General features: G+C 39.5%; 1 protein-coding gene across 1 annotated transcript in view; it reads left to right on the top strand.

Annotated features, from left to right (window-relative positions):
- The window catches only part of LOC121327677 (1,4-alpha-glucan-branching enzyme-like), a 252316-nt gene that overhangs the window by 122992 nt on the left and 116653 nt on the right, over positions 1-12671 (top strand). Inside the window, exon 10 of the mRNA XM_041271821.1 lies at positions 8122-8220. Within this exon, the coding sequence (XP_041127755.1) occupies positions 8122-8220 (99 nt within the window). The remainder of the gene's footprint in view (positions 1-8121; positions 8221-12671) is intronic.

The raw sequence follows: 12671 nt of genomic DNA on the forward strand, positions 1-12671 counted from the left end.
AAGGAAGAATCACTCATAAAATTAGTATTATCTTGGTGTGTTTCATTCTTGTTTGTAAGCAGTGCAGACATGCTTGATATTTGAAATAAAATATGGTCTTGTTGCATGAATACTGATTTATAACTAATATTGGCTTAGAACATCTCTCTATGTCTTTTTAGGTTATAACATCACACAGGCTTTTAGCTTATTCCTGGTCCTGTTAGGTGACAATAAGGCCCTGCCCAGACTATGCCTTTAAACTGTATTAGTTGTCTTTAAAATGTAAGTTAAAAGTTGGGTGGGGGATGAACAATAATGTAACTTGTCAGTTCTGTTTGAAATTAAATTAAGGGTAACAGAATTAGACTCAGCAAGATATATATGAAGGTAAAAACAAATATTGTTTTGTAATAAGTTTTTTTTTTTTCTGAGTTTAATTATGAAACATAAGCAGCTCAATTTGTTTAAAGGGACGTCACCTGATTAAATGTAAAAACTGAAAAGTCCTACTTCGCATTACATTTTCCAAAATGCTTGTTTTATATCTTTTTAGCAATATAGACACCTATTAACATGGGACATAGCTAAACATGAAACAGCACTTCAGCGTGGGCGCTTTGAGCTGGATTAATTATAACGGGTTCAAGTACGGTTCTCGAGATTGGTTATGTAGTGTGGACAGGGAATAAGTTAAAATATAATCTATATCTGAAAAATCGAGTGAATAAAGTTGATTTATAGTAGTGTGAAACAAAATCAATCATACAGCAGTCTAGATACAAATTAATAATAAAGACACACAGGCTTTTCAACTCACGAAGATAATACTGTACGATTATATTGACTATTAATTTAGTTACATTTTAAGTGGAATTGAGTCATACTCAACACTGTATTTGGTATAGCACTGACATTTTTAAAGGAATTGAAAACTGGCCAAACGTCTAGACTACTTTTTTGACAAAAAATGTACATGTGTACATTTTTGGAACAAACTACAGACCTTAATTATTTTAATAGGCAATGTGCTTATGCACAGGTAGACAACAGTATATTTAAATGCATTACTTTCAATTGAACTATCTCTGTAGTCTAGAAGTTTACAGTCTACAGTAGAGTGAATACAGCATATGAGACAATGCCACTTAAAATCTAACAAAATTAATAGTAAATATAATAGTCTAGTGGGTTGGAAAATTTGTGTGTCTGTGTTATTAATTCTTTATGTAGATCAGTGGTTTTCAATTTTTTAGTCCCTGTACCCCCTTACAAATAATCTAGTCTACCGCATACCCCCATCTAATTTAGGGTAATAATCAGTTGTCTACCCAATTTGGGATTTCGCGAAAATCGGGAAATTGAGGGGTCACTGCAAAATTAACGTCTTTTAGGGTCCAATGCATACCGGACTAACACGGAGAGAAAAATAAAAGAAACCTAATTTAAATGACCTCTTTCACACCGCAAGCGACACAAACTACGTGCATTAATTCTGTGGATAGGATTTTATATTGTTCGCCGTCCTGTATACACTGTTGTTTTAATCTATCAGTGCATCTGTACCGGCTTTTCTGTGACCTGTACTGTACAGTAGGAGGTGGGACAAAGTCAGTGTTGCATTGCTATTTTGATTTAGGTTTCTAAAATGCTAATTCCAGCATTGGAAATAATACCAAAAATGGACCACAATGTCAAGCCATTTTCCAAAGAAACTGCAGATGGGGCTAAATTGTTTTGCATCTTGTGATGTGACTGGAGAAAATACGATCGATCACTATTTAGCTTCAGAGTCATAAATCAAATGAAAGGCTAATTCAGAAAGTAAAACAAACATCAGCGCAGACATAAAGTATTCCTATTGGTTGGTTGTAGCCAAGTTAAATCAGTACTGCAGGTACGATCCAGCACGGCCACCTCGCTTCAAACAGCCTGCTGCTTGCTTTTTTAACGCAGTTGGAATTGTAGACCCGAATAGGCACGTTTTCTTTCTTTTGACTCAGTGGTACAATGTATAGGCAAGTCTTCACACAACAGAGACAGAGAATGTTGGCAGCAACAGATGTTGCCTGCTTGTCCTTAACAAATGACAGCACTCCGTTTTAGTAAGGAAGCAAGTACCACTATTTTTAGGCTTTTATAGTGCTCTGAAATATTATATACTTAGGTTTTTATTTAATGTTTAAACAGGTTCACGAAATCCTAATTTTATTCCATATCCTACCCAGTTAAAACATGTAAATTCTCTGCAATTTAAGTAGACCTGTAGTCATAATATACCTAAAAAATAATGGTCTTTTCTAATTTCTAGATTAAGTTCTGTAAATGGAAAACTGCTGTTAAATACTAAAGTAAAATATTAACAACAGTAAACAACGGTGCAAATGCACCAGCTAAAAATGCTATGTAAAATTATTCCAATAAGTCTTCAATAAGTATACTGAAAAAAGTCCAAATTAAGAGTCCGAAAACAGGTTATGCTTCTGAAAAACAAAACTAAGGTTCCAAACAAAATAAAAGAAGCAATTGTCAATAAATCGTGTTAATCAGCTATAAAACCATTAAAGCTTGTTGCTGTGCACTCGATGTATGATATGACCACACTCAACAGGTCTGGAGTAGGGAATCCAATTCCAGACACTTCCCAATCCCAGGAGTTAGGGATTGATTTTTGAATCCTGGCATTCCATTTTTGTAAAGAAGATGATGATGATTAGGCTTTTGCTTGTAGTATTAATTTCTGGTGTGGAGGTGTAAGGTAACGCACTCCCACAACAAAGGAATTCAACAAATTAATTAATAATGAAAAAACATATAAAAAGCAATGCAAGTAAAGATAACGTTAGTTTACCTACCGTAAACCTGGTTCCCTGAAAGAGAAGATGGCCACCAAAACATTGTTATGGGATACACAACTGCCTATTGGTAGGTGTCACTGAGCTCTTTCTATCAAAGCTGCCGATAAGCCCTCTCCCCTCTGTGACCCCCTCGGTCCCGCCTTCCGAGGATATTTAACCGTCACCGAAGCGACCTCGTGGTTTGTGACCATCTTCTCTTTCAGGGAACCAGGTTTACGGTTGATAAACTAACGTTCCCTTTCAATTCAAAGATGGCCACCAAAACATTGTTATGGGGGAAATGTGTACCAGAGCCATCACGAGGGAGGAAAGAACGGCAGCATATGAGGGACGCTAAGTCCTGCCTGACCAAGGTCAGCAGCGTGAGTGTGCAACCTCGTTGACCCTAGTGCCCACAGAGGGCAATGAGGGATCTACCACATTCAGGCGATAGTACCTGGAAAAAGTATGTGGGGTAGCCCAACTAGCCGCATCAAAAATCTCAGCCATGGAAGCACCTCGAAAGAGGGCCTGTGACGTAGCCACACCTCTCGTGGAATGGTAGTAAGCCAGCACCATCATACGCGGTCGAGAATGTGTCCACAATCTAATGTGACAGCCGCTGCTTCGAAAGGGGCTCTCTGCTACCATCATCCCAAATACGCATGCAGGAGCTATGCACAGACAGCGCCTGCAACTCACTAACCCGCTTTGCTGCGGTGATATCCAAGAGGAAGGCTGTCTTCATGGACAGGTGCTTCAACTCGATGGAGTATATAGGCTCCAACAGGGCCTACAATCTCAAATCTCCATTCGGGGAGAGTGGCCCTCCTAGGAGGGTGCAATGACCGAGCGCCTCGGAGAAACCAGGTAGCCAGAAAATGCACGCCTGGGGACACTGAGTCAATGGGCATGGCAAGCAGAAATAGCCGCTAGGTAAGTGTGGAAGGTGATCTACCAGCCTCAAGCAGATCTTGCAGAAACTGCAAGATGACAGGCATTGGACAGGAGATTGGATCATGACCATTAGTACGGCACCAATCTTGGAAATATTTCCACTTATAGGCATACAGTGACCTAGTAGAATGCGCCCTAGGTCACTGACATCCCTAAGACTGACCAGCGGTCCCTTTCAGGGGCCAGACCCACAAATGGAGCCTGCCCGGCTCTGGGTGCCAAAATGTGCCTCTTGTCTGACTGAGAAGATCTCGATGAAGCGGGATTTCCCAGGGTGCGCCGTTCAATAACTGGCACAGGGATGAAAACCAGATTCTCCTGGACCACCTGGGGGCCACTAGGAGAACTGATGCCTTCTCTGACCGGACCTTTTCGAGAAAGGCTGGGAGCAATGACAGAGATGGAAACGCATAAAGGAGTTCCCTGGGCCATAAGTGAGCTAGGGCATCGACGCCGAGTGGACCGCCCCAGCGGTATAGTGAGTACCATAGGGGGCAGTGTGTTGTCTCTGCCGAGGCGAAGAGATCGGTCTGCAACTTCCCCCACCGTTCCTAAATGCGCCCCACCAACCCAATAATGAGGAAAATCTGGGTGAGGAGTATACTGCTGGCCCGGCTGAAGCAGCCATGGAGCGGCTAGTCCCTTACTGTGTAGCTACAATCAAAACAAGGCTCAGCCTGTGGCCTGCAGGTGTCTGGTGGGCTAGCTCGACAACGGGGACAAGGCAAGCTCGGCCCTGTGGAGTAACAGTGCTCTCCGAAGCAAGAAAGGGTGAAAAACACACACAATTCTTAATAATAATACTTACCGTACTAAGACGGGCAGACAGAAAGCAGCAGCCTGACATGTGGAGCAAGCAGGTGCTGATAGTCAGAAATAGAGTAAAAAGGCTACGAATTTTTAAACCACTGATTCCGGGAAAAGCAGCGAAGGCCAGCTTTTAGACAAAGTGCAGGGGAACTAGCAGTAGCTTACGCAGCACTTTTTAGAAGAAAAAAGGCTCAATGCAATGCAGAAAGGTCTTACCGTACCAATGGTGAGAAGCGAAAGAGAGCGAATCTCCCCTGTGTGACGGTTAAGTACCCTCGGGAGGCGGAACCGAGGGGGTCACTTAGGGGAGAGGGCCTATTGGCAGCTTTGATAGAAAGAGCTCAGTGACACCTACCAATAGGCAGGCGTGTATCCCATAACGATGTTTTGGTGGCCATCTTCGAATTGAAAGGGAACAGTCGTGTCGCTCCAGCTTCGGTGCAGAACAAGTGAGTGATTTCATTGTTTTAAGTAGGGCGGCCCAGCTGCTTGCTCAACTCAATATGTTTTTTTTTTATAAACGTAAAGATAGTTAAAACACTGAACTGATTAAACTACTAACACTGGACATTTAGACTTCAGAAAGTAAACTTACCTAGTAAATACTACACATTTTCAAAAGAAGTAACCCATAGCCCAAGGTTACCACCTGGCCCCATAATTCCAGAACACTGCGAGACAGAACAGTGTTTTGAAGTTGGCTTTAAACTGAAGGAAATCAACACATGAATTGAGCGCTAAACCTTTGCTAAATTGATTCTGTCGATTAATTATCTTGAGGCAGCAGGACAATACAACAATAGCTTTTAACAAATGAAATACATAAATAAATATCATCAATATTTATTTATTGTATTAATAGTTTTAAATATATATATTTTTAAAGTTTCTTTAGAGTTTCTAATAATATATTGCCTTCTCCCGTTCAGATCATTATTACTGAGCAGCTGTTCACTATTCCTGACACCAGACAGCGTGAACACCTGATCAGTGTTATTATCTAATTGGGAGAGTCAGTGTAAATTAGGGCTATATATTACTAATTAACAGGATATAAATAGCAACTTTTAAATAGTCAACTGAAACACTAATTTTACAAAATAAAAATTTAAAAAAGTATCTTGAATAAACCTACACACGTTTATTCAAGATGCTTTTTTATTTTGTAAGATTTGTATTGTCACACTGATTCGGATAATTGAGAAGCAGTATAAATTAAGCAATTCTTTAGTACTGAATTCACATGTTTATTTCTTTCAGTTTAAGGGCAATTTAAAAACCCTGTCCCATCCCAAAGTGTTCTGGAATTATGAGGCCAGATGGCAACCCTAGCCATGTGTGTGCTCAACACTCACTCACTGTCAGCAGCCAGCTGTATTGGAGTTAACCTCGCACAACAGAGCGGAAACGTACACCAGTACGGCTGCGCTATTTAAGTTTTAAAGGATTCAACATTGTTGTTTGGCTTTCTAAGTCACAAAGTACTACAAGTTGGTAAAAACACGTTGCCCGCCATTATAGGATTTTTCTTGTGTACCCCTTGACGAGAGCTCTCGTACCCCAGTTTGAAAACCACTCATGTAGATCAATATATGATTAATTTAGTTCCCTTTCAATTCGAAGACGACCACCAAGCAATACTTTTGGGATATGTCTGCCGTAGGTAGGTATTCGCTGAGCATTTTATGTCAGAGCTGCCGATAGGCCCCGCCGTGGAGTGACGTCCTCAGTCCCACCTGCCGAGGGAATAAGTAGTCTCGCTGCGGGCTCACTTCCTCTATTTTACCTCGTACCTACGGTAAGGTGCGCTTCAGTGTCACTAACCAGAGTGTGTTTCGAAAACACCTCTTCTGTGTCGACTGTAATTCCCTTTCATTCATGCTGAGAGCCGGCTTGCCGCTCTCGTGGAATCAGTGGCTTTTTCCTCCTTCTTACGGTCTGCTTCACTTGTATCGCAGGCCATCTTTTCTTGGCTGTCCGTCATATGAGTGTGACTGCCTGTGCAGTATTGGTGTGTATGTGAGTCTGACCAGTCTTTGTTTACTCTGGTGAAGGGACCCTTGGGCAAGCCCTCTCAAAACAGCAACTGGCCCACTGGAATGTGGAGACACTTGGGGGAGGCCGGCCTACCCCCACCGGTGAGGGTGGCTGTGTATTCTACTAGAGGGGTAGCTACGTCATGTGCGCTCTTTCGAGGCACATCGTTGACTGACATTTGTACTGCTGCTAGCTGGGCTACTCCACATACATTCAGCAGGTTCAACTGAATCAATGTGGTAGGTCCCTCTAAACCTTCATTAGGCATAAGGGTCCTTGAGTGTGCATGCACGCACCACCAACACTAGTTGGCGGTAGTGAGGCGTCCTTCGTATGCTGTCTGCTCACGCTTCCTTGCGTCGGCTCCAGTATACGTTACCAAAAGTATTGGTTGGTGGTTGTCTTCGAATTGAAAGGAAACTTTAAGTTACTTACCGTAACCCTGGTTCCCTGAAACCTTGCAAAGTCGGATCACTCGCATTCACGGGTTCGATGCAAAAGAGGAAGTGAGCTCCCGGAGTGCCTATTTATTCCCTCGGCAGGCGGGACCGAGGACGTCACTCCACGAAGGGGCCTATCGGCAGCTCTGACATAACTACCTGCTCAGTGAATATCTACCTAAGGTAGGCATATCCCAAAATATTGGTTGGTGGTCATCTTCTCTTTCAGGGAACCAGGGTTATGGTAATTTAACATTTCACACTAATGTAAGCCAATGTTATTCGCTCGATTTTAGGTCCGTGTTGGCGCAAGGAACTTATCAGCACCTAACAGTCCTACTCCCCCAACTGGTTTGTTACACAACCTCAGCTGGATGTTTTTTTTTTACACCCCGAAAGCTACTTTGAAGCTTGTCTCTGAAAACACGGCTATTTACCTGGCTCCAATTTTATGTGTTCAATTTGTCTTTACTTTCCCTGCGATTTCTCTGTAGTCAACTGATATGACAGCTAGTGCATATTAGCTAGTGCTAATGTAAACTAGTCTTGTCATTTTGTTTAGAATTTTACCCTCAAGATTATGGAAATGCAGCAGCATACATACAGAATACATACATACAGTTTCTACTTTAGCTAGTAGTTTTATTTCTGTTTTATCTTCTGTACGATTGTGTTACTTACAATATTTATTTTAGCGATTTGATATAATCTGGTGGAGTCCAGACTCTGAGAATGTTTTTAGGTTTTGTCGTTTTCAATATGTGTCTTATTGTTTTATTCTCATGTAATATTTTTTCTCATCCATTCTGTTTGATTTCATAAGTTAGACTGACTCACCTCATCTTCAACAATTCTCATTCTAGAGATTCCTGACTATATACTGGAAGTTAAAACAGCTTATTGTCATCTTTGTAGCCTTTAAATCAAAGGCTCTTTGTGCCAATCAGAAAAGCGCCTGGTTTTCTAATACTGGTCTGTACACATTTCTGAGAAAATATGTAAATGTAAAATGTTCAGTATGCTAAGGCTTTTAGTCTGATAAATTCCCAACTGTTTTCCAGGATGTTTCAGGAATGCCTGGTCTTTGTTGCCCTATAAACGAAGGAGGTACTGGGTTTGATTACCGCTTATCCATGGCTGTCCCTGATAAATGGATACAGGTATGTAAACTAATTTAAAAAATGAATAAACAAATGGAATTACCTGTTGCTGAAAGTAGTTTATGATATTCTAAAATGCTACCACCCAAGTGTGCATCCCCTAGTGATAAACCCAAAGCAAACCTGTTAGGAAACCAAAATGCAGAGGTTCACAGAAAAAGTGATAGTGATAATCAGGGATCCTAGTTTTCCACAATAAAAAAAATGTAATTCTCTTATAAAGAAAATAAAAAGCTGTATTATTCTGCTAGTAAAATAAAAGGGCTAAAAATTTATTTTCCCTGGCACATTATAAGACACGCAAACAGTACTATTGGGTAACAGTTAACATAGGAAATATTTATTGTTGTTCTTGTTAGCCTTGTTGTGTCTCTTTTTATGTTGTATTTTAGTTTATAACTTTAATTATTCTTGAGCTGTAACCTTGTATTACAGTGTAACATGTGTAAGTTGCTTTGGATAAATGTGTCTGCTAAATAAATAAATAAAATAAAAATGGTTACACTTTTAATTAAGTTACAAGCTTACCAGCAACACTAATCAATAAAACAAACATACTTTTATTTTTACTTCAAATATTATAAATAGTTCCCTGTTGTAAAAAAAAAAAAAAAAAAAAAAAAAAAAAAATCTTATTTAAACTCCGAGTTAGTCTTCGTCATTCTGACGGCTATTGTTACAATTGGTCTGACTTTGGAATGGCACCAGTCTTCGTCATTCTGACGGCTATTGTTACAATTGGTCTGATCCACTTTGTACCGAGTAATGTTGGCTTTTTTCACACATTTTGACAAAATCTGAAACAACAATTTCATGCTGTTCTTTGGCAGTTGTAAGACACTGAAATGATCCAAACTCAGTGGTCTGTTTCAATGTTTCTGATGGCCCTGCTGTTTCGGCCTCATCTTGCTTTGTGTTTCCCTGGGGCAACATGAGATAAAGTAGTTGCCTTATAATGGACCCATTATGATGAATTGGAATATCAATTGATTATCTCTGGTAAACAGACAGAGTTTTAATAACTTCTTCCTCGTCACCACTCATTTCTTCCTGACGTATTAATCATTTTCTACTGTTGTACTTTCTCCGCTGCTCCACCTTGTCACAGGCCATTCTGATATGTTCTTTCTGTGCTATAAGAAACTTGTTCCTTTTTGAGTGGAAGGTGTCTGTTGCATTGGTGCATGGCTCTTTGATGTGACTAGATACAACTATGATGTTTTTACCTACTGATGATGTAGATGAGATGATAGGTTGAAAATCCAGTGACATGAAAAACAGTGAGTACTGGCCTACTTCTGTGTTTTGAATGGAGGGATACCTCTTGAAATTGCCCATTGTGATCAAATTGAAATGCATAAAAGAAATAGGCATCACTCTAGGACCATTCTTTCTGGTGAGAGACTGATTCTGAACAGAAGGGCTAAGCATCAGTCCCTTATGGGATCAAAACCCTGCCCAGCCTGCAGTCACATGGTTAAGCATTGCTGGATTCTATTTGAATGTAGTTGCCTTGATTAGGTTATCATTCTCACATTTAAATGTTGATCCAGACATGTGAGAAGAATAGTGTGTTGGTTGTGAAACTGATCACACTGTTAAATGGGCTCATTTGCAGAAACTGGAGTGTAAGAAAAGTGTCCCTTCCAAGCGTGTTCAGGTATCTTGCAGATACCAAGTGAAGGATGCAGTGACCCATACTTGTGACGCAAAAAGATGGTTGACCAAGCGGGAACCACAGAAGGCACTGGATCGCCCAGACTGCCTATTAGCTGGGATGCGACACTTTCTGTAACTGCTTGATCCATTTTAAAGCATTTAATAAACCGAAGGAGTACTAATACTGCTCTGACTCGTTAAAACTTCAAACCTGAATTGGTTTATGTGATTTTCTTAATTGCTTTAAAAGTTGTTTAGATAAATTGTAAGTCAGTGCAATAAAAATCCACTTACAGGAGTTGAGAACATATTTGTGTCATCCTTAACCCTTTGAGGCCCTATTTTGACCCAGGTCTGACGTAACAGTTTTTCCTTTCTGGTCTGATATAGAAGCAGAGAGAAAAAACAGGCGGATCTGTGCATTACGCATAGTCCCGTCACCACAGACATAACAGGGACATAAACAAGATAGCTGCTTACGCATCCAGCGCAGACAAATTGCAGACATTTGCCAAGCTTTTTGAGATGTTATAGTAATAAAATAATGACTTGGATAACATTATTGAGGAGTTTGGTGATAAAACGAGTGATCAGGAGATAATGTATCTGTATGCACTACTATGAAGAGATATGTAATAAATACAGTGAACAAGGAGTGGGGCAGGGCTGGAGATACAGTACTTAGTGTCCTGTTGGTATGCAGTGCCTTTTCTGTAAATTAAAAAAGAAAAAAAAAAAAAAAATATATATATATATATATATATATATATATATATATATATATATATATATATATATATATATATAAATTGATATGGTAATTTATTTCAGACCAGTGGCTTTGTACTGGGATATCACTACAGGCTGCAGATTTAATGGACATTTTATAGTAAAGGAATAATGCACGACAGGGCGTGTGTTATGCTGGGATAACTTGTCATGTCTCGGGTGGTTGGGCACGAGGCAGCAAGCCGAGTGCGTCCAGCACCTGAGAAATTGTTATCCCCACAACCTAGAGTGCGATATTCCTATTATACAATGGTTCTGTTTTCCATTCACAACTGTAGTAAAATATTAACTATTACGTTCTAATAGTATGTTAATGTTACGGCTCAGGGGCTGTTCACTTAAGTGTCTGTTTAAGGCCGCTCTGAGCCCCACATAACTGCTTATGCCAACTCTCCGGAACAATTTCTGACAGGTATAACATTGTCGTAGAATGTATTAAGGTGTTCAAGCATGACAGTTTTCAAGTCTATATTTGTGTTACTCTCACTCACCCCGTCATAACAAACTTTGACTGCCCAGTTGGTTTGTTGTTTCGTGAATGCTTCATTTCTGTCAGATTGTATCTTGTCTAGTCCCTCAGAGTTGATTTCCAGGTGTCTCTTTGTATATATATATATATATATATATATATATATATATATATATATATATATATATATATATATATATATATATATTGGAGAGGTGCTGTCTGATCTCCTGGCTGCTCTGTACTTGAAGGCTCTTTGCCAAATGAGGTTTCCACAGTTGTCCTAATGTCACTGTTTACTTGCAAATGAAAACGCACAAAAGACACAGATTTAAAAAAAAGATGCATCAGTGCATCACCACTGAGGGGTATTTAGTGTCTAAAGGGCAGAGAATGTTTTGACAGAGCAGAGAGAAAAGACATCACAACCTGCTTTAGAGAAACCTGTAAGAAAGGTAAGAAAGACATGGAAAATGCTGTAAATCCGATGTATTCGACATAGTTGTATCAGAACATTTATTCTGTCTCGTTTTATTAAAAAAAAGAAACGAGTGGATATAAGCAGATACTATTTCATGAACTAAAGTTACCAGGCACTTCTTTTTTTCTTTAGTACTCATAATAATGTAATGAATAACTGTTATTTTATTTATAAATATTTTTTTGAGAAAATAATCGAGTATTGTCCATTATTGCTTATAAAGACCCTGAGAATAAATGTGTATTATGTCATTGCAATCACTCAGGTGAATCAATATTTTTCAACAAAACTGTCATGATGTACTGCAAGGTCCCTCGGGTCATAGAATAACACATTTTTATACCTGTATCTCTAAGCAGAATACGCAATAAAAACAAATAATTTACTGTGGCAGAGCAAAGCTCTGCCCTTTAAATTGGCAGAGATGGGGTTAACTTCCCCTACCTGCCTGGGTTTATTATGTTCAGGTGGCTGGGGTTGATTAGTTGATTAGGTTGATTAACAATCAATCAGCGCCCAGCCACCTGATATAAAAGGAGGCCTCTGCTTCTCATTTGGGGAGAGGGAGCTGAGGAAGCAGGTTGTTTTTTTTTTTGGTTGTTTGGAGAGCTTGAATCCAGTGAAGGCATTGCCCAGCCTGGAGATTGTTATTTTTGTAAATTTTGCTTTTTGTCTTTCTTTGTGTTTAAATTGTTTTGTTTTGGCCCTTGTGCCCTTTCATTTTGTGTTTATTTATAATAAAATAGTTATTTTTTTGAACTGCAGTCTGTCTCTGGGCCTCTATCCACTCGCCAGCCTGCCACATTTACATTAAAAATAAAAATAAAATAAAGAACTAATTATTGTTTCGAAAAAAAAATAGAAAAGTTTCTGTGGTTTCTGAGGTACTTCATAATGTACCCCAGAGTGTTCTGAAAAAAAAGACACCATTTCCAAGACACTACTGTCAAAAATCAATTAGTAGTGAATTTATATCGATAGCGAGCCAAATACAGCCAAAAAAACACACGCTCCAGAGGGAGCCCACTGAAAAAAGCTTGGTCCTGAAAGGCT

This window comes from Polyodon spathula, chromosome 15, assembly GCF_017654505.1.
Source record: "Polyodon spathula isolate WHYD16114869_AA chromosome 15, ASM1765450v1, whole genome shotgun sequence".
Classification (NCBI taxonomy): Eukaryota; Metazoa; Chordata; class Actinopteri; order Acipenseriformes; family Polyodontidae; genus Polyodon; species Polyodon spathula.